The 23000-nt window shown below is 39.7% G+C and overlaps 1 protein-coding gene across 5 annotated transcripts in view; it reads right to left on the reverse strand.

Annotated features, from left to right (window-relative positions):
* meak7 (MTOR associated protein, eak-7 homolog) overlaps positions 1-23000 on the reverse strand; it is a 514074-nt gene that overhangs the window by 470926 nt on the left and 20148 nt on the right. For all 5 annotated transcript variants that reach the window (XR_007935732.1, XR_007935733.1, XM_028810162.2 and 2 more), the window contains one exon: positions 13640-14065. Coding sequence is in view for 3 of the 5 variants with exons in the window: in XM_028810162.2 (XP_028665995.1) it covers positions 13640-14065 (426 nt within the window). In the remaining 2 variants the exon portion in view is untranslated. The remainder of the gene's footprint in view (positions 1-13639; positions 14066-23000) is intronic.

The following is a 23000-nucleotide window of genomic DNA, read 5'->3' on the forward strand; positions in this document are numbered from 1 at the left end:
AAATTGAGAGCTTCGCCTTGCGGCTCAGCTCCTTTTTCACCACGACAGACCGATGCAGAGCCCGCATTACTGCGGATGCCGCACCGATCCGCATGTCGATCTCACACTCCATTCTTCCCTCACTCGTGAACAAGACCCCGAGATACTTGAACTCCTCCACTTGGGGCAGGATCTCGCTACCAACCCTGAGAGGGCACTCCACCCTTTTCCAGCTGAGGACCATGGTCTCGGATTTGGAGGTGCTGATTCTCATCCCAGCCGCTTCACACTCGGCTGCGAACCGATCCAGAGAGAGCTGAAGATCACGGCCTGATGAAGCAAACAGGACAACATCATCTGCAAAAAGCAGTGACCCAATCCTGAGCCCACCAAACCGGACCCCCTCAACGCCCTGGCTGCGCCTAGAAATTCTGTCCATAAAAGTTATGAACAGAATCGGTGACAAAGGGCAGCCCTGGCGGAGTCCAACTCTCACTGGAAACTGGTTCGACTTACTGCCGGCAATGCGGACCAGGCTCTGGCACCGATCGTACAGGGACCAAACAGCCCTTATCAGGGGGGCCGGTACCCCCATACTCTCGGAGTACCCCCCACAGGATTCCCCGAGGGACACGGTCGAATGCCTTTTCCAAGTCCACAAACACATGTAGACTGGTTGGGCAAACTCCCATGCACCCTCCAGGACCCTGCTAAGGGTATAGAGCTGGTCCACTGTTCCGCGACCAAGACGAAAACCACACTGTTCCTCCTGGATCCAAGGCTCGACTATTCGACGGACCCTCCTCTCCAGGACCCCTGAATAGACTTTTCCAGGGAGGCTGAGGAGTGTGATCCCTCTGTAGTTGGAACACACCCTCCGATCCCCCTTCTTAAAGAGGGGGACTACCACCCCGGTCTGCCAATCCAGAGGCACTGTCCCTGATGTCCATGCGATGTTGCAGAGGCCTGTCAACCAAGACAGTCCTACAACATCCAGAGCCTTGAGGAACTCCGGGCGTATCTCATCCACCCCCGGGGCCCTGCCACCAAGGAGTTTTTTGACCACCTCGGTGACCTCAGTCCCAGAGATGGGGGAGCCCACCTCTGAGTCCCCAGGCTCTGCAATATGCAATATGCATCATAACAAAATTAGACAGGTGTATAAATTTGGGTACCCAAACAGAGATATTACATCAATACTTAGTTGACCCTCCTTTTGCAAATATAACAGCCTCTAGATGCCTCCTATAGCCTAGAATGAGTGTCTGGATTCTGGATGGAGGTATTTTTGACCATTCTTCCATACAAAATCTCTCCAGTTCAGTTCAATTTTAATGGCTGCCGAGCATGGACAGCCTGCTTCAAATCATCCCATAGATTTTCAATAATATTCAATCAGAGGACTGTGACGGCCATTCCAGAACATTGTACTTCTCTTTCTGCATGAATGCCTTTGTAGATTTCAAACTGTGTTTTGGGTCATTGTCTTGTTGGAATATCAAACCCCTGGGTAACTTCAACTTTGTGACTGATGCTTGAACATTATCCTGAAGAATTTGTTGATACTGGGTTGAATTCATCCGACCCTCGACTTTAACAAGGGCCCCAGTCCCTGAACTAGCCACACAGCCCCACAGCATGATGGAACCTCCACCAAATTTGACAGTAGGTAGCAGGTGTTTTTCTTGGAATGCGGTGTTCTTCTTCCGCCATGCAAAGCACTTTTTGTTATGACCAAACAACTCAATTTTTGTCACATTAGTCCAAAGCACTTTGTTCCAAAATGAATCTGGCTTGTCCAAATGAGCATTTGCATACAAGCGATGCTGTTTGTGGCGTGAGTGCAGAAAGGGCTTCTTTCTCATTACCCTGCCATACAGATGTTCTTTGTGCAAATTGTGCTGAATTGTAAAACGATGTACAGATACATCATCTGCAGCAAGATGTTCTTGCAGGTCTTTGGAGGTGATCTGTGGGTTGTCTGTAACCATTCTCACAATCCTGCACATATGCCGCTCCTGTATTTTTCTTGGCCTGCCAGACCTGGGTTTAACAGCAACTGTGCCTGTGGCTTTCTTTTCTTGATTACATTCCTTAAAGTTGAAACTGACAGTTTAAACCTCTGAGATAACTTCTTGTAGCCTTCCCCTAAACCATGATACTGAACAATCTTTGTTTTCAGATCTTTTGAGAGTTGCTTTGAGGATCCCATGCTGTCAACTTGCAATTGACCACCTTAAATACCTTTTCTCATGATTGTACACGCCTGTCTATGAAGTTCAAGGCTTAACGAGCTAATCCAACCAGTTTGGTGTTGCAAGTAATCAGCATTGAGCAGTTACATGCATTCAAATCAGCAAAATTACAAATGTACCCAAATTTTTGCACAGCCAGTTTTTCACATTTGATTTAATTTCATACAACAAATACTGCTTCACTAAAAATATCTGTTCGGAAAACACCCCAGTACTCAGATGTTCCTAGGAAATGAAAGACATACCACTGTTAACATTTTTGTTGAAAGTAAATTATTATGCAGGCTGAGAGGGGTTCCCGAACGTTTTCATATGACTGTAAGATCTTGAGGTAAACAACACTTAAGTGAAAAAATGATCACTTCTAGGAAAAAATAATCCACCTAAATAAAAGTGTATGTGTGTCTGTCTCTGTGTGTGTGTCCAACCAGTTGCTATGCCTTCAAAAGATTGCACATCACAAACATTTTTAGCAATAAAATGCATTGCATTTATCATTCCAATAAATGGAGAATCACAAATATTAACAGTGCTTTTACACATCCCATACAAAATGGCATAAAACAGAGACATATGCATTGCATGACGTACTGCAAATGTTAATGCCGAGGTCTACGTTCAACCCATCTTAGACGGATAGCACAGTTGGTTTAACATAAAAGATTTTCCAGTATCTTTGTTCCATAAGTTTGGGCATCATTTACAAAGAGGTTAATGACTTTTCTAATATTTCAACGATCACACTCTACATCAAGTTCAAAGGATATGTGTCTTCTCTTGATATGAACTGAAGTGATCCAGATTTGCCCAAAATAAAAATCAGCAGTTTACATTGGATTTTCCTGAAGGTTTCTCATTAGCAATGGTGCAGAAATAACAGATGTGCACAAGGAAACAATAAAAGATCAATGAGATCATATAGTTGAAAAGATAAATTCAGTATAGAATATTAAAATATTTCAGAACAGCACGGTATCTACTGTTAAGCATGACGACGGCACCATCAAGTTGTAGGGCTGCTTCTCCTCAATGGAGACAGGGGCTCTGATCAGGATAGAGGAGAAGATGATTTGCCCCAGAAGTCAAAAGATACAGTATTTGGTGGCAAATCACGCTGGCTCTCTGACAAAGCTGAATTTAAAGAAGACTTTCATCTTTCATTGTAATAATGATTCAAAGTATACAGCCAACTCAACAAAGGAATAACCTAAAACAGGATGATCAGGGTCCTGTAATGGTCTAGTCAGAGCCCTGGACTTGAATTCTATTGTAAATCTGTGAAGTCATATAGAGAGAGTTGAGCACAGAGGATCCCCACACAATATTACTGAGCTTGAACTCTTATTTATAAAAAAGGGGGTTTCTCATGATGGTGTGATAAAATTGTAAAATCTACATATGTTTGACAAGAACACATCCAAAAATATGTACTAGTGTACTGTAATTAAAGCAAACATTGGAAGGGCATTCAATTGTATGTAACAAAAACATTTCAATTTTTTTCTTATTTGTAGTTATTTTTACTGTGTTTTCAACTGAATATTATTGGTGTCAAAATCTTAAAAAAAAAATATGATTTGTCTTAATTTTAGCCTTTACGTCGACAGCAGTTCTAACTCTAATAAGGATGTCCAGACTTTTGATCTCCACTGCTTTGTATGTCTTGTTGTTTGAGCCATATGTTCTAATATGTTATAGCCTTTGTAATTCTACAAGCACATTCCCACAAGGTTAAGAATGTTGTGAAAATACAATTACTGATCATAATTTGTTCTATGTAATAGACTTTTGTCTTGTATCTTTACCTATGTATAACACAGGGGTCCTCAATCACGGTCCTCGAGGGCCGCAGTGGCTGCAGGTTTTTGTTCCAACCCAATTGCTTAATAAGAAGCACTTATTGCTCAAGTAACACTTCTGCTTCACTTTAGTTGTCTTGCTTGTTAAGATTTTGAACCCTTATTGCTTATTTTAGTCTTAAACAGCTGTATTCTTGGTTTTTAATGCTCTTAATTAGCAATAAGATGCAAATGACAAAAGAAACCAGCATTTCTCCATTTAGCTTGTTACCATTTATACCTGTGTGTATTTATCGTGCACTATTGGGTTTAATTAAATACTTGGAAGGGAAGGGAAAAAAGCAAAGGACTGAGAATTACTCATCCATTTTAGCCTTCAAATCATTTGGGATGATATCCTTAGAAAGTGGAAGAAAATCTAGGATATGAGAATGACCTGACATGGCAGAGTTAAAGCACTGACAAGCCATAAAATTAAATTATCGGCAAGAATTGCTTTCTAATTAAGCAACCGGGTTAGAACAAAAACCTGCAGCCACTGTGGCCCTCCAGGACTGTGATTGAGGACCCCTGGTATAACAGATTACTAAAATATGGTGTTGAACTCATCCCAAATCTGCAAGGTGTTAATGTTTAAGAGTTCCAGTCCCAACATACAAACCACTCATCAGTAATAAACTCTCGGCAAGTTCTGTCTCATTCATCTTCTAATCAACAAGGCCAACCCAATTAAGAACACATCCTCAGAAGGGGACAGCATCTCTCTTGGCAATTATAATTTACTTGTGCTCAGCTGTATTACATGCTTATTGGAAATACACTGTAATTAAATGATGAACAAAAGCCTCTGGATTTCTAAAATTAGGTAAAGCAGCACCCATTATATCCTAAAGAACCTTTGATACTATTTAGTCACATATTTTACAATAACAAAATAATTTCCTTCAGCAAAAGTAGTAAAATTCTATTATGATATTGTGATTACTCTGTTGCATTCCCAATGCCCAGTTAAATTGCAGCCTTGTTCATTTTCATTGCCTAGTTGTCAGCTCAACAGCATTCTGGAGTAACACAGCAGGTTTCCACAGATGACAGCAGTTTCTGTCTTTCATGCAGTGCTTACTTCTGTGGTACCATGCCTGTAAAGGCTCTATCAGCTCCTAGTGATCCTGGACTTCCAGCACGGTGTGTCTTGCTAAATTGTATAATGCCGTTTTACACTGTCCAGTACCATCTTGGTGGTATCCTTGGCCTGGGTGACCTGTTGCGATTCAGGCAACACTTTACAACATCTCTCTAAAGTTAACGTAGAACCAGGGATAAAGTGAAGTACAGCTCACAAACAAAATCTACGTTGCTAACACACATTGTCATATTGTGTTTGAGGATAAAATAACGACACTGTATGTTCTACTTATAAAAAGTACTGAACTATAATCTGAAAGAAACATGACAGCAGAAAACTGATCAGACTGTGACAATGCAGAAATGAATTCTGATCACAAACAAAAAATTAATTGCATTCCTGCTGTTCTTATGCTAGATTCCCCCTAGCAACAAAGTATTTACTAACTTAAGATCTGACAATACTTTACATTTCTTTTTAAAATGCTGCACTGTTCATTAGTTTTGTCATAAACATCTATTATTACAACAGCATGTACCTTGGATGTACACAAATTTGTTTAATAAAAATTTGGTCATGAAGATGTTACAAATAGTCTAAGTCAATAAAAGGAAAAATGCAAAAGTCAAAAATGTATGCATGAATAAACAGTATGACCATCAGTACAGAGGTAGGATATTTACAGTCTTTTTATGGCAAAATAATGTGTTTTTTCTTCAGATGAGTAATATTTGAATTAGAACCACAGACAGTTATTAACACTATATTATAATCTCTCTATTATAAAAAAAATCCTGGGAGAGAAAGACAGGAGACGAGACGTCGTCTTCACATTAAGATCATGGAAGACACTTTAAAGACCCACGAGTTGAAAGAGAATGGCCATGGAGCGTCTCGTGGGGACCTTAAAACATGAGACTTTGTGCCAAGAGATTGACCCATGAGATTCTTGCAAGACACGCCCTACTTACAACCAATATCAAATAAGACAACGGGCAGCAAAACATTCAGCCGTCTAAAGGATTCGAGCACACACAGATTCAGGGTCTCAGTGCATATAAAGCGTATAAGGACAATATGTTATAAATGAAATGTCGACAACTAAGCGAAGATGAAAGCAGCGTGGAGAAAAGAGACTAAAAAGCGTTGGGAGAGAAAAATCGGCAAAAAAGAAAAAGCATAATCTAGGTGCAAATGTTTGTTTGTTCAGTGATAAGCTGTCCCCCTCTGATCACATACAGCAGAGAGGAACTCTTACACATCGGTCAATTCACTCGTGGAATTTTTTCACTGTCTTTCACCCAAACAGAGTACTTTACAGAACTTTTAGTCGGAGGAGCAGCCGTTCTTTACGGAATTAGCAGGAGACGCCGACGAGGGAAGAGAGCCGGAGCGCTCGTTAAACTGCGCCAGCAGGTATTTCGAACCGCTCTCCCTTCAATACACCTGGCTCTTTGGCCAACAAGATGGACGAACTGCTACTGTTAAGCAGAACACGTAGTTTTCCAGATCTGCCGCCCTGTGCTTCACCGAAACCTGGCTTGGTGAGCACATCCCCGATAGCGCATTATACCTGCCGAGCTTCCAACTTCTCTGTGCGGACCGCGTCATGGAGCTCTCGGGGAAAACGAAAGGAGGTGGAATCTATTTCTACACAAACGAAGGCTGGTGTACAGATGTTACAGTGCTAATCAAAACATGCAGCCCTCACTTAAGAGTCTATTTTCATTGACTGTAAACCGTTCTATTCACCGCTGGAGTTTTTCTCGTTTATTCTGATCAGTGTTTACATCCCACCTCAGGCCTGTGTTAGTGAAGCATTACAGCACCTGGCTGACCAGATAACTAACATGGAGCACAAACATCCGGACTCCCTGCTCGTTGTTCTTGGTGATTTTAACAGAGCAAACCTCAGGCAACAACTGCCAAAATTCAGACAGCATATTAAGTGTCCTACCAGGGACAAAAACATACTGGACCACTGCTACACCACATTAAAGGATGCCCATCGCTCTGTCCCTTGTGCTGCCCTGAGACTCTCTGACCACTGTTTGGTTCATCTTCTCCCGACTTACAGGCAGAACCTAAGATCTGCAAAACCTGTGGTCAAAACGGTGAAGAGATGGACCAACGAGGCAAAACTGGAACTACAAGCCTGCTTTGACTGTACTGACTGGAGTGTTTTTGAGTCTGCAGCGACAGACCTGGACGAGCCTACTGACACTGTGATATCCTACGTCAGTTTTTGTGAGGATATGTGTGTGCCCGTGAAAACTTTTCGCACATACAACAACAAATCCTGGTTTACAGCAAAACTCAGGCAGCTTTGTCAGGCTAAGGAGAAGGCCTACAGAAGTGGGGACAGAATCCTGTACAATCAGGCCAGAAACACATTGACAAAGGAGATCAGAGTAGCAAAGAGGTGCTACACTGAAAAGCTAGAAAATAGGTTTTCAGGCAATGACCCTGCATCAGTGTGGAGAGGTCTGAAAGACATCACCAACTACAGGAAACCATCCCCCCATACTGAAGAGAACCATCAACTGGCCAACGAGCTGAATCTGTTCTACTGCAGGTTTGATAATCCCTCTTTCACACCTCTCACTCTCGCCGATAACAATACACTCCCAGCACCCACTACCACGCCCCTGCCCCTCCCCACTGACACCATACCTGCAAGTGAAGGGGATGTGAGTCAGCTCTTCAGGAGATAGAAGATCAGGAAGGCACCAGATCCAGATGGTGTGTCACCCTCCTGTCTCAAAGTCTGTGCTGATCAGCTGGCCCCCATATTTACACAGATCTTCAACAGATCCCTGGAGCTATGTGAAGTTCCCTCCTGCTTTAAGCGTTCCACAATTATCCCGGTTCCCAAGAAAACCTCCATCGCAAGGTTAAATGACTACAGGCCTGTCGCCCTGATGTCTGTGGTCATGAAATCCTTTGAAAGACTGATGTTGACCTACCTGAAGGACATTATAGCCCCCCTGCTTGACCCCCTACAGTTTGCTTACCGAGAAAACAGGTCAGTGGATGATGCAATCAACATGGGACTGCACTACATCCTGCAACATCTTGACTCTCCAGGGACATATGCTAGGATCCTGTTTGTGGACTTCAGCTCAGCGTTCAATACTATCATTCCAGAAGTCCTCCACACCAAACTCACTTGGCTCATTGTACCAGCTCCCATCTGCCAGTGGATCAAAAACTTCCTGACAGATAGGAAGCAGCAAGTGAGACTGGGAAAAATCACATCCAGCACACGAACAGTCAGCACTGGCGTCCCCCAGGGATGTGTCCTCTCCCCTCTGCTCTTCTCCCTCTACACAAATGACTGCACCTCAAGAGACCCGTCTGTTAAACTCCTGAAGTTTGCAGATGATACGACAGTCATTGGCCTCATCAAGGACAGTGACGAGTCAGCATACAGATGAGAGGTCGAACAGTTGGCCCTCTGGTGCGGTCAAAACAACCTGGAGCTGAACAAGCTTAAAACTGTGGAGATGACAGTGGACTTCAGGAGGAGCCCCCCAGTGTTGCCCCCTCTCACACTACTCAACAGCATTGTGTCTGCTGTGGAAAACTTTAGGTTTCTGGGATCCACAATTTCCCAGAACCTGAAGTGGGCACCAAACATAGACACAATTGTCAAAAAGGCCCAGCAGAGGTTGTACTTCCTGCGTCTGCTCAGGAAGTTCAACCTGCCTCTGGAGCTGCTCATCCAATTCTACTCTGCAGTAATCCAGTCTGTTCTCTGTTCATCTATTATAGTCTGGTTTGGTTCAGCCACAAAACAGAACAGGAACAGACAACAACGGACAGTCAGGACTGCAGAAAAAATCATTGGTGCTGATCTGCCCTCCATTCAGGACTTATATATCTCGAGTCAGGAAACAGGCAGAAAACATCACTGCAGATCCATCACACCCTGGTCACAACCATTTTCAACTACTTATTTCTGGTAGGCGCTACAGAGCACTGTACGTCAAAACTACCAGACATATGAACAGTTTCTTCCCTCAGGCCATCACTCTCATGAACACTTAAGTCAATCTCACAGCATCAGAGATAATACTAGGTAAAACAGGAGTCCAATTCCTTGTATGTGTACATATACTTGGCCAATAAAGCTGATTCCGATATTCAGAAAATATGGAAAGTAATTATCAGCCCGGAACAAGTGGAATTGAAAAACAGCACGTCCAGTCGGGTTCAGAATTAAAAGACAGAGAGTAAAAGACAAAGTAGAACTTCATAAAGACGTTCATAAACGTTGGCGCTATACACATGCAGAGCAGGTTAGAGATTATGAAAGCAGTGGAAATCGAAAGGCTCAAAAAAAAAAAAAAGTTGCCGCAATACACATGTGGAGAAAGTTAAAGAATATGAAAGTAGGAAAATTAGAAAATACTGTACAGGTATAAAAAAAAAAAATAAAATAAAGATCGCAGTAGCACAAACAAACGGAAATTATTACTCGAAAAAGGGAAAATAATCACCATGGACCAGGTGTCATTGAAAAAAAGCAGGACAAAGCGAGGTCAGAAATAAAAGACAAAGAGTAGCAAACAAAGTAAAATGTCAAAAAGAGGTTAAAAAACAAGGGGGCCAAACATATTCAGAGCAAGTTAGAGATAAAGAAAAATGGAATTCAAATGACTCAAAAAAAATGCTGGCGCGATACACATGCTGAGCAAGATACAGAATATGAAAGCAGAAAAAATGATAGTGTCAAAACAAAGACAGTAAACATTGCATTAGTGCAAAAAAAGAGAAATCATTACTCAAAGAAATAACGAAAAGGCGAACAGAGATTGAATATATGGACATAGGTGATATGTCAGAAGTATGTAAATATTGTAAGGCTTTGAAGTTTAAGTCAGAGAATTTCAAAAATGGGGTTAACCTCACATGCATTTATTGGTTACTTTGTAAAAAAAAATTATTAACTGCTGATGATGTATAGTGATCCCTCCTCGATCGCTGGGGTTGCTTTCCAGAACCCCCCGCGAAAGGTGAAAATCTGTTAAGTAAAAACCATATGTTAATATGGTTATTTTTATGTATTTTAAGCCCTTATAAACTCTCCCACACTCTTATAAACATTTCCCGCACAGTTAAACAGCATAAGCCCTTTGTATTCTCTTAGATATTAGGTAAGATTCGTTGAAATTATGTATGTAAACACACTGTTTATATACAGTAAAACCTAAATATTATTTTAAAGATATTGAGCGTCTCCGATATCATATTTGTTACAGCCATTACGATAGACAGGCCACCAGCAATAAATACGTACAATGCAAGAAAAATCGTATACAGTAAAATGTGTGTACAGTGACACTAAATGTACGTACATGTACTAAGTACTGTACGTAGAAAATTAATTATGGTTACTCACCAACAACTTGTCCGATAATGATGAGTTTAATTTTACTGCACAACAAAGGAGAGCGTACAGCTCTTCTAAAGGAGCCTTTTCAGGCGACTGTGTAGCACCACCATTGTTCTTCTTCCAGCAGTCTTCAATCTAAATCCCTAAAGCAGATTCCATCCAGACTACCGCCTTATTACGTCCCCTTACAACTCGTTTTGCACCCTGGTTAAAGGACACTGCAGCCGTAGATCTTATATTCTTTTCCTCCTTTTTAAATAAAAAGAATCATGGACTCATTGATGCCGTAATGGCATCTTACAGCGGTGTGGCTGTTCCCTTCCTTCAACATATCCAAAACTTTTACCTTTTCGGCACTAGTTAGCATCTTCTGCTGGCGCCTGGGCACGGCCCCTGAAGCAGTAGTGAAAAATCCGCGTTATATATTTAGATATGCTCACATATAAAATCTGCGATAGAGTGAAGCCGCGGAAGTTGAAGCGCGATATAGCGAGGGATTACTGTAGATCGTTTTGTCTGTGCTAAAACTCCAAACAGAGTAACCTATCCTGAATTATGGTACAAAATCATTAAACACATGTCTCACAGACCTCATTTAAAAGATTCAGCATATTGGGACTCCAAAGATTCCAAATATTGTTTTTACAGAAGTTCTGAAATAAAAGTGAAACTAATGAAATAGCAACAATTCAAAGAAAAAAAAATCTTAAAAGTTTGTATCCAGAAAACCAAACACGGGGGTTGGCAAATGAAGCGAAGCCCCCTAGAATTACATTAAAATTAGGGTGGCACTGTGATAGCGCTGCTGCATCACAGTAAGGAGACCAGAGTTCAAATCCCAAGTCTTCCCTGTGTGGAGTTTGTACACTCTCACCGTGTCTGCATGGGTATTCTCCCACAGTCCAATGACATGCTGGTTAGGTGAACTGGCAATGTTAAATTGGCCCTGGTGTGTGTGTGTGTGTGTTCGCCCTGAGATGGATTGGCGCCCTATCCAGGGTTTGTTCCTTGCACCTGTGCTAGCTGGGATAGGCTCCAGCATACCCCCACAACCCTGTTCAGGACAAAGCAGGTTAGGAAATGACCGACTGCCAAAGGATATGCCTTTTAGGGTATTGTTGTGGAAGGTTTGGGGTATATAAAGTGGTATGGCAGAGTGGTCTACTAAATGCAGTTTCAGTGACCATGGACATTTTTTGGTGATACCTCATTGCACGTTTACTATTACAGCAAATATCAATTCCTAATTTGTAACAGAGCTTTAAAAAGGATTTTGTATAAAGGCTAATGTGCCTTGGCAAGCCAAGAGTTCCTTCTCATAATGCTATTTTACCATCAAGATTAATATCATACAGTTCTCTTCTCTGTTTATAGATGGTAGAATACTGTTGCCATGATTTGAAAAGCATTAGTTACACTGACCAAATCTATTATATATTTTTGGTTTCTCACTTCTAGGAAAATTGCAAATATTGTTGACAATCTCACTTTACAGCATTCTCTGTTTTCATTTATTGATGCATGTGCACTTCTTTCTTTTTTAAACGTGGAAATGATCTAATCTTAATAGCACCTTAGATTGCAGGAATATACATTCAGTGGTCACTTAATTAGGAGTATATATCTAGTCCAGGGCAGTACTTCCATTTGCCTCCAGAACAGCCTAAAATCTTTAGTGCACAGATTCAGGCTGGTATTGGAAAAACTCCTTAAAGGTTTTGGTCCGTGGTAACTCACATAATCAGTTTCTGTAAATTTTTTATTAACATATTGAGGCTGTCAATTCCTATTCAACTTTTTTCCAAAGGTGCCTAATTAGACTGAAATATAGTTACCATGCAGGTCACTTCAGTAAACTAAAGTCATTGTGAAGTTTATGGAGACAGCTTGAGATAATGCAAATTTTGTGTCATGGTGCATTACCCTGCCAGAAACTTCCAATATCCCCTTGTAAGGGGTTGCACATGGTGAACAACAATGTTCATGCAAGCTGCTGCATTCAAGTGATGCTCATTTGGTATTAAGCAGCCAAATTTATGCCAAGAAAACGTTTCCCTACATAACTTTGCTGCCTCCCTCAGCCTGTGCTGTGGACATGAGGCAGGAGAAGATTAATGCTATTTATGTCGAAGTCTGACTCTACTACTTGCAAGGCAGAAATTTACATTCATCAAGCCAGACATAATTTTTCAAGTCATTTAATATTTTACTTTTGATGATCACTTTCCCAGTGTAGCCTCATCTTCCTGCTCTTGGAGACCAGTGTATTGTTTTGCTGCTGTAGTCCATTCTCTTCAAGGTTCAATTTGTTGTGCATCCCGAGGCTCCCTTCTGCAGGTTCTAAATAGCTGTTATGTAAGTATTCGAGGCCTTTGTGTTAACTTAAATGAGTCCGACCATGCTCCTATTACCTTTTAACAAGGTGTTTTCACCTACAGAACTGCTGCTCACTGGATGTTTTTGTTTATCACACATTTCCATAAACTCTAGAGACTTCAGTGTACAAAATCCCCGAAGAGCAGTTGTTCCTGAGATGCTAGAACAATGTCTGGCACTAACAGTAATACCACAGTCAAAGTTGTTTAGATCAACTCATGTGGCCCATTCTAATGACTCTCCATTAACTCACTAATATCTTCTTACTAGTGTAAGGTATATGGATGACTTCCCAGAGTTTAACTGTTTAAATTGAAAAGTGTGATTACTTTAATTGGAAATCCTTTCATTCAAGTTATTGAAAAGACCTATAGTTTATACCAATAAAGTACTTTTAAAAATGGTAAAATATACAAAAACAAAAAATATTCACCAATAATAAAGTTGATTTTTATGCTAAGTTTCCATACTAGGTCAATGATTCAAGTATGATGAGCTTATGTAAGACTGTTATAAATGCTCTAGCATTGCAACAGTTCATTTTTGGTATCGGATTGAAACTGTGAAAATATATACTTAAGTCAATAATTTCTAGTTTATTTTTCTAGTGTACAATTTTGACAATGCAAAGAAAGAATAAATATGTATTTGAATATCTTTATATCTGGAAAACAAAAAATCATAACCATATAGACACACTCAATACCTTGAAATTGTGGCTTGAATTCCCAGCTGTGTGATGCAAATCCTCCAAAAATATGCTTATTCTGGTCTTTGACAACCACTACTGTAGGACCCTTTCGGATTATCCTTCCACTGAGACGAGAGAAGCTTTCACCATGAAGCTTAGTTGAAAAAAGCAAACGCCACTGGTGCTGAACCTCTGCTGGTAACTGTGAGTTGAGGTACATGACAGATGGCAAGTCCAAAATACTCTGAAGTTGCACCCAGTTGACATCTTTGCACTGTGGCAATATAGAAACACTTTCGTCATAAGCCATGGGAATGCTCAGTCCTTGACATACCAGAAGATTCAGTAAGGTGGAGATGATAGATACTCGATAAAGGAAGTCATCAATAGTATCCAGATCATACTGTGCCTCAAGCAGTTTTTCCATTGGTACTGTTTCACCTAGAGAAGACAATGTAACGAAACGTTTAAGGCTAATTTAAGTGTACATTATAAGGCTTACTTTATTGACACAGTAAACATACATACTTAATAACATTACCTATCTTTTATACTAAACAGCATTTGTTTGACCTACTAAATGGCATACATTCTATTAATTCACACAATAAAAGACACAGTAAAAATGTGTACTGTGCATGACTAAAAGGTTATTATGCCTTTATGTTAAAGGAATATTTATTCCAAAACTAGAAAGGCTAAAATCTTTTATTCTCTCTTTCCAAAAGAAACCATTGGAAAAAATCTCCAAACTTTTTTTGGAGATCAAATTTTTATCGGTAATTAAAAAGGCAAAATGTTATGTAGTAACAAATACATTGTCAGCAAAAAAAAATAAAAGAACTCTTCCAATGGTGCCTTACTCTCATCCCAACACACCCCAGTGAGTGAAAGGTCATTCAGAAGGGATAAAAATATATTATTTGGGGATTGCAAGTCCTGGACAATAGGGTAGAATAGAAACAAAAAGGCAAAACTGCAAACATTACAGACCCTGTGCTACTGGCCATATTAATCTACAGCACAGAGGTATCAAGAAGAGTCACAGCGAGTTAATTACTACAAAATAATTTACCCACATCCTATAGACTACTCCATCTGCAGCAGCTCAAAGGCACATGAATAAAAACAACTTTTCCTCCAGAAATACTTTTACTATTTACTTATTAAAATTTATCACAGTTCTCTTGCACTGAGTGGTAAGTAGCGCCACAAACCCTCTTCCAAGAGATAACCTTTCTCTTTCCACTACATAATCAATAAGTTGGGTGTTACCAGAAAGTCTTCAAATGTATTTATTGAAAGTTAAACTCACCAGGACACTCTTTAGAGATAAAGCCAAATGAGAAATGAAAAAGAAAACAGAAAAACATACAACAGCAGGGGACATCAAGTATTCTGTATTATAACATCTCTGTTTCCTCTGTTAATCTTGAGTTAGTTATTTTGGTTTAGGAATGCTAACACATGGCTATACATCTCCTTCTATTCACACAATAAAGCAGCGTTCCTTAAAATACAGATTGCAAATGTTTGTGATGGACCGCCACATGATTATGTAGTAAAATTACAAAAGTTCATTGTTCAAAGTGTGAATTTGGCACTGAGTGATATGCCTGCCACTATTTAGCATACTCTTTATTGTGGTAGTATGTGAAATAAAGCCACTGACGAATCTCAGACAGCTTTGTTTCTGTGTCACAAAAATATTACAAGTTTTTTTTCAACTCTCAAATCACAATCTATTAAGCATTCAGTCTGAGAAGCAAGGAGCTGTATAAGAAAGAGTTTGACAGGAGGAATAAACAGAGCTTGAGAGGTGAACAGAACGTACCTTGACCAAGATGAAAAACATTTTCCAATAGAGCGGGCATAGAAGAACTGCTTTCTCTGGTGTTTGATGTGCTGTTTACCTGTATACATCTAAATTGCATTTTTTAAAGTTTGAATGCTTTATATAGGCATACGAAGCAAATTATATACAGTTCTGCAATGAATCCCATGGCCGGCAGCATTATCATTGTTGAGAAAAATTCGAAACCCCATGAAAATCACCGTAAATAACTCGGTTGAGAACATTTATTACTTAAACTTAATGTCACTTTAACATTCGCTTTATTTACATTTAATGAGAAGATGACTGCCACTATGGCTCCTTAAACAATTTCTTTTTTCTATGGAACTGGATTATGACTACACTGTACCTTTACAGTTACCCACCAATGTACACCCGCACAGTACACATTATGGTCTACAACATATGCATTTTTGGGTGTTTCATTATGGACACGGATGCTTTTGGAAATGAGGCGGAAACTTCAGTGTGAACGGAAATTATTTATGGAAACATGGTATTGTGGGTGTAGCCTCAGGGTTGGACAATCTTCCTAAACCACTCCATCTCCTTTGATGCAGTTTAGACTCCACAGTAGTCCAACGGCCATTACCACCACCCCCACCCCCCTTTCTTCTTCTTTCAAGGTGCTGAGGACTTGTGAGGGACAGCAAATTTCAATGCACTGGAGTATTCAAAGGTAGGTTGTAGCAAAGTAGGGAAATGTGCATTTATGCTGCACAATAGCTGCAAAACATATTTGTGGATAGGCTAGAAAGTGTGCAAGTGTGTGTTTTTTGCTGGTTGTGTTGGGTTATGGGAGTTATCAATTATCTGCTTCAGTACCATTTTGGCAGGAGTACTTAGCTTAGAAAGATAGTTTCAATACCAAAGTCAAAATATAAGTACCAATCCAATACATATATGTATTGATGTTTTCTTTAATATGCTTGATTTGCTGCAACTTGTATTTGCAAATTTACTTAATAAAACTATAGCTAGTAGCACATACATTGGTTATCAGTAACCAAATACACTGTACAGTTTCTCCTTCTTTCTTGAAAACTTCAATTTATTATCAGAAAAGGGAAAGCTATCTGTGTAAGTGTATTCTTAATGGTATCTACAGTTAAAGTGAGAAGCATACATACACTTTGGCTGAATTCTTTAAAACTCACTTTATAACCCCTCCACAAATTATAAATTTGGCATATTGCTTAAAACATCTACTTTGAATAGGACAAAAAAATTCCAACAATGTTCACAGAGTATTTCACTTTTTATTGACTATATCACAATTCCAATGGGTCATAAATTAACATATACTTTGTTAATACTTGGTAGAATTGCCTTTAAATTGTTTAACTTGAGCCAAATGTTATGGGTAGCTTTACGTCTGGAATTTTGGCCCATTCCCCCAGACAGAACTGATGTAACTGTGACAAGTTCACAGGCCTCTTTGCTCTCTAAAGCTTTTTCAGTTCTGTCCACAAATTTTCAACCGGATTGAGGTCAGGGTGTTGTGATGGCCACTCCAATACCTTGACCTTGTTGTCCTTAAGCCCTTTTGCCACAACTCTGGAGGTATGCTTGGGGTCTGTCCATTTGGAAAACCTATTCGCAACTGAGCTTCAACTTCCTTGCTGAGATGTTGCTGCAGTATTGCTACACAATTTTCCTTCCTTATGATGCCCTCTATTTTATGAAGTGTACCAGTCCATCCTGCAAAAAAAACACCCCCACAACATGATGCTCTCACTCCAATGCTTGATGGCTGGGATGATGTTCTTTGGCTTGTAAGCCTCAGGCTTTTTCCTCCAAACATAAAATGGTCATTATGGCCAAACAGTTTTATCTTGGATTCATCAGACTAGAGGACATTTCTCCAGAAGGAAAGATCTTTGTCCCCATGTGGCACTGCAAACTGCAGTCTGGCTTTGCTATGGCAGCTTTAGAGCAGTGACTTGTTCCTTGCTGAGAAGACTTTCAGGTTATGTCAACATAAGACTTGTTTTACTATGGATATAGATGCTCATCTACCTGTTCCCTTCTGTATCTTCACAAGGTCCTTTGCTGTTGTTCCGAGATTGATTTGCACTTTTCATGCCAAAGTACGTTCTTCTCTAGGAGACAGAATGCAAAGCATCATTGTGGTATAGCAGGTCCACAGCTCCTGTTCAAAAGGCCAGTTTTAAAATAAATAATCACCGCGCTCGCAGCTTGGTGGTTGTATGGCTGATGCGGTTCTCAGGGCGATTCGTGATGTGGGCGTTTTTTACCTTAGTGCACAGGTTAGAAACGGTCCGCATCCGTGACTGTTCCTGGGGCTGCTGATTTGCCACAGATGCCATGCCCTCTTGATAAAATAGAAGCGCGAGTCGGCTAGAGGAGAAAAAAAAGAGACTGAACGAAACAGAGGTTGCAGGAGAAGGCAGGAAGCAGGAGGAGAAAGTCGGTGTGGGAGAGCGAGGGAGTGCAGGCTTGCATGCAGTTGAACAGTGAGCCTGGGTGTTGGGCTGACACCTGGGGAGTAGCAGTAGTGGTCGCTCCCGCAGAGTTGATTCTGAAGGGCGGGAGTGACTGGAAGGCGGATGACTCTCCGCAGAAGGTCGTGGGAATTGGAACTTGGGACATGGTGTCCCCAGCGTGAGAGCCCTGGTCGTTGGGGAATCTCAAGTTGCTGTCAGGAGGAGCCTATTGGAGCCAGGGATCAGTGAGGCAAGCAGGCACAAGAGAAGGTCAGCTGCATGTAGGGTGACTCCCCTATTAAGAAGTCCAGACGGGGGAAGTAGGGGAGCCACCAGGTAGAAGACACTGGGCTTTGAATTGTATTTTAGAGGATTGCTTCCTGCATTGTGTTTTAACCTCAGTTTTTAAAGGATTGTTTTTCTATATTTTTAACCTCCACTTTTCACTTGCTTTTAATGGATTATTTATTTAAGAGACTGTTTTGAAGCACTACACTTTAATTTGAACATTGTTTTGTTCTGTTGTTTTAATAAAAGTACTTGACACTTTTTGTACACCATCCTCTTGCTCAATTTTTGTTGCCTCACTGCCTAGCTCATCGGTAGCATTACCAACGGTGTTGGGTTTAAGGGCTCCCGGACAGAACACAGGAGCATGCAGCAAACCCGCATCGTCACAATCATGGAGCCCTGGGAAAAATATATTCGCCTAAGCCAACCAAAGGCAAATTTCTCTGTGAAAACAATTTGGTATATTTGCTGATCAACAATATTCCCTCACAATGGTGAGCCCTTTCTCCAAAACCAAAAAAATACTAGAAATGACTTGGGTTTGTTTTGTGTTTTTTTTTCCTCACTGGCAAATCTATGCTTTCTGTGACAAATTTCAAGATTTCAGATTCTGAAGTAATTTGTGTGTTGATGTCAGCTCTGTGCGTGGTGTGCAAAGAGGATGACAAAGTAAGCCTGTGGAAGTTCAGAAAAATTAGGATACTGTTCTGTGAGTGGACATGGTTGTTTACTCTGAAGTGATCAGAAAAGTCATTAACACTTTTTATATAAACTGTAATATGGATTTTTTTTTTTTTTTTTACTTTTTTCAATTATGGACATCTGATGATGGATATATTAAAAGCACAAGAAACAAAGCTGCATCTTTTATTTGTAGTCGCAGAGGACAAAAAAACATGAGATGGCTAATAACAGTTATCAAATTCAATTGGCTAAAGGTCATTCAGTGCACTTTCATTAACAGTCAAAAATATTTAAGTTTCAATATAACTCATCCAAATTAAACAAGATCAGCAGTTCTAGCAATCAAACTCTGTACTACAAAATATTAGTTTTGACAAAATAGTTGACAGTTTTTTCAAAATAATTAAAACTGAATGAACTGTGTATATTATTTCTCTGTGTGTATCATTAAGTGTAAAGCAGCTAGGAAAAAGTACTGCATAATGATAGGCATGACTAGTTAGCATTGTTAAAAAACAAAAACCCATAAAATACATTAAATCAGTGTTTCTCAATGACTGGGCCGGGAACTATGTTTCGGCTGCAAGTTGCTACTGTTTATATTGATGGTGGATTGCTAAATGGGTCACAAATGATCACACTTAACATACCCCCCCAACCCCGCCGGTCTAGCAAAAGGCTATACGTACACGGTATTGCTGACATACTTCCAGTGAAATCTCAGCCAGCTCAGTCACTTCTGTTGAACATACTGCAGTTTGTTTTAATGACGAGAATGTCAGAGAAAAAGTAGATTAAGGTTCAGCGTACAGATATTTCTACAGCTGAACATTGGTGTGTACCTTTATGTCGAGATTCCAGGAAGTACAACAAGTTACTTAGTTTTCATACATTTCCCTATGATACAGAAACCTAAATGGATCGTTGCTATCCAGAAAGATAGCTTTGTGGTACGTCCCCATACCAAAGTTTGTAGCAAGCATTTTAAAAAGAGCATTTTCACAAGCCAGGGTGGTGACTGTTGAAGAAGGAAGCAGTTCCTCTGTTATGTGAGTGGAACAATTTTTCCATTCCACTTTCAAGACTGGGGGTTGGGAAAAGAAGAAAGCAACCAGAGGAGGATGACAAAATCCTCGAGAACCATGATTACGCCTTGGCTCCAGATTCAGCAGTTGTCAACCTAGCGCTTGATGAAAATAGGTCTCTCAGGTTGGAGATCCTCCAACTAAGGAGGATGCCAGCTCATTCTTTTTTGTGACTCATTCTTGATATAACTTGTCCTAAACCACTACAGAATTAAGCTTAAATCCTGTCACAGTATAAAGCTAAATGACTAATTATTGAAATTCTGTTTTTTTAAAGAAGCCTAATGTAATCACATATTTGTCCCATGTAAGTTCACAGTAGTTTTAAATACGTCCGGATCGTACCTTTGTATCTGTGGATCCAGCTTGAAACATATAGTTTGAAGCCCTTCTCCTTTTTAACTTCTGATATTTGGCACAAAGTTTGAATAATGCGACTTTGCTTCGTTTACCATTAAGTATGGGCATGTCTTAAAGCGATCAGGTAAAAAAATACCATAGCTAGTCCATTTTAATATCAGTGCCGGAAGTGTAGCAGCTGGCTGGCGCAGAATTTGAAAAAGAGTGTGCATATAGCCTACTGTGTTTGATTCATTCAAGGGGGAAAGCTCTCACAATTGCACTTGATTTACCAACAGAGATGACCCTACTATGGCGATTGTGCTAGATTTACCAAGGGGGGACCCCAGCCCACTCTAACAATTGTGAAGGATTGCCCCCCCAATGGGTCATGACGACGAAATTGTTGAGAAACACTGCATTAGATTAACCATATGCTGTATTTTTACAGTTTAAAAAAAAAAAGGTACAATTAACAGTTAAAAATGATCTAAAACATAAAAATGAATGTGTATTTAAATTCAAGCTATGTTTTAGCTGCCAATATCAATTTATTGTTTTAATGTGCACAAATCTTTTTGGATAACTGTTGCATTGCTATATAGACTTGAAATGATGCCATATTAAAAAACTGAATGTAAAAATACTGTATTTAATATGATAATATTATAGTAACCATCTTTTCTCTAAAACTCTTGATCCATCTTATTTAGTTTTTTCTCAAATTATACTTGAACACAACAAAATTGAAACACTTTACTATATTTCAGTGGATGTGTCTATAACTAAACCAATGTTATACACTGTTTTTTAATATTTTATATTTAGTTAAATTTACGCATCTAATAAGCCGATTTAAGCATCTGATCTTTAATGGAAATATTTCATTCTAATGTTAATTACAATAGAATTTTAATTATTTACTGTGTACATTTACTATATAAAGGTTATGGTGGTCTACAATTCTGACAATGTTTTAATGGATGAATGATTGGCAGCTGCCAATCACTTAACTGTTGAATTATGGAAATGTGAATTGCACATTGTATTCAAAATGTAACATAATGATTATGCATATAAAACCTAATCCTCACCGGTTTTAATGTGTATTGCGTACATGTCCTTATTTTAATGTAAACCTGTATGCTCAGATTACCTTTTTGCTGAAGTTATTTATTACTGACTTGGGGATTAACACTAGAATTACCAAAGCCTATGAAAAAACTTGTAAATCCAGCCCACCTTAAATCCCTTCACACCTCTCCGTCAGTGTCTTTTGTCTTGTAAATGTGCTGATCAAGACAAGCAGCCTACTATTCCATTCCTGCACCGCTGCAGAACAAAGTTTTCCCAGTTCCAGCCTTGATTGATTATCTGGGAGTGAAGTGCTGGAGTTTTAGAATGGAGATAGATCGTTATTTGGAACACATGCATCTCATGTGTGTTCCGTTTCAACAATAATCTGTGTAAACACATCGTTAAAACAGAAACATTTTTCATATTTTAGTAATAAATGACAAAATGTAGACATAAACTATGCAATGTGTAAAGCCTGAAGTCCAAAGATGAAATAAACACTTTCACAAAAGGTTCAACAATGATACAACAGCTTCCATGGCGCAGTGGTAAGAATTGCTGACTTGTAATCAAGAGTCCCCCGGTTCGATCCTGACTGCCTCGTATATTTACCGCTTTGAGTAGTGAGCTGCTCTTATTGTTAACATTATACAATAAAAACATATATTTGATTTGTGTCTGTAACGGCCGGTGTAAATGTATAGGAGTCGTAAAAGTTAGGTTTTTTTTCATTTTTATTCTCTCAGTCACGATCATGATACATACTGTACTAACCCCCCATCCCAAGGGATCGGATGCTGTTAGTTTTTATTTGAAACTTGGAATAAATGTAGATGTGAGTGGTGTTTTGAGACAATCGAACTGGAAATTCTCTGATCTGGAGTGATAAAAGCTGACACACAAATGCTGGTGAATCTGCCTTATTCATATCTCATTGTCCCTTGACTTTTTTTTATTCAGTTTTATTGAGTGTTCCTGCTTTCGCTGAATTAGTATGCACCTTATGGTCTATGATGTCAAAAAAAAACTAAACACAGACATATGATATTTGGAATTATTCATGTTATGACCTGTATAAGTACATTTTGGAAAACATTGTGGCACTGATGTAACATTATTCATATTATTCATATTCCTTCGCATAATATCTTGCGGTTGTAATCAGTGGCCTCGTGTTTTTTTTCCCAGTCGCCACATGTTGGTGCATGGTGGTGTTTCTTTTGTACTCCAGGACATGCAGAGGAAAGATAGTTCCTCTACAAGGTGAGCCATGAACACTCTTTTTTTCTCAGTGGAGCCCGTACATGCCTTGCACAGTACATGCGCGTTGATGGCCGCCAGGTCAAGCTTGTTATAGCACAAGCAACCGGCCACCTGTGTGTTCCTGTTCACACTGAATAAGCTCAAGCCTTCTGGTTAATGATGTCGGCACGGCACCGGGGAAAAAAAGAAAGAGACAAATATATGTGACATTTTGAAGAAATCATTTTATGACCTGAATAGTACCAATCAGAAAACATCATCGCACTAATGCAATATTATTTGAAAACAAACAGATCGGGTGTAAATTTATCTTCCTCCCCTCCTGATCTGACCCT

The sequence above is a fragment of the Erpetoichthys calabaricus genome, chromosome 9 (genome assembly GCF_900747795.2).
Source record: "Erpetoichthys calabaricus chromosome 9, fErpCal1.3, whole genome shotgun sequence".
NCBI classification, from domain to species: Eukaryota; Metazoa; Chordata; class Cladistia; order Polypteriformes; family Polypteridae; genus Erpetoichthys; species Erpetoichthys calabaricus.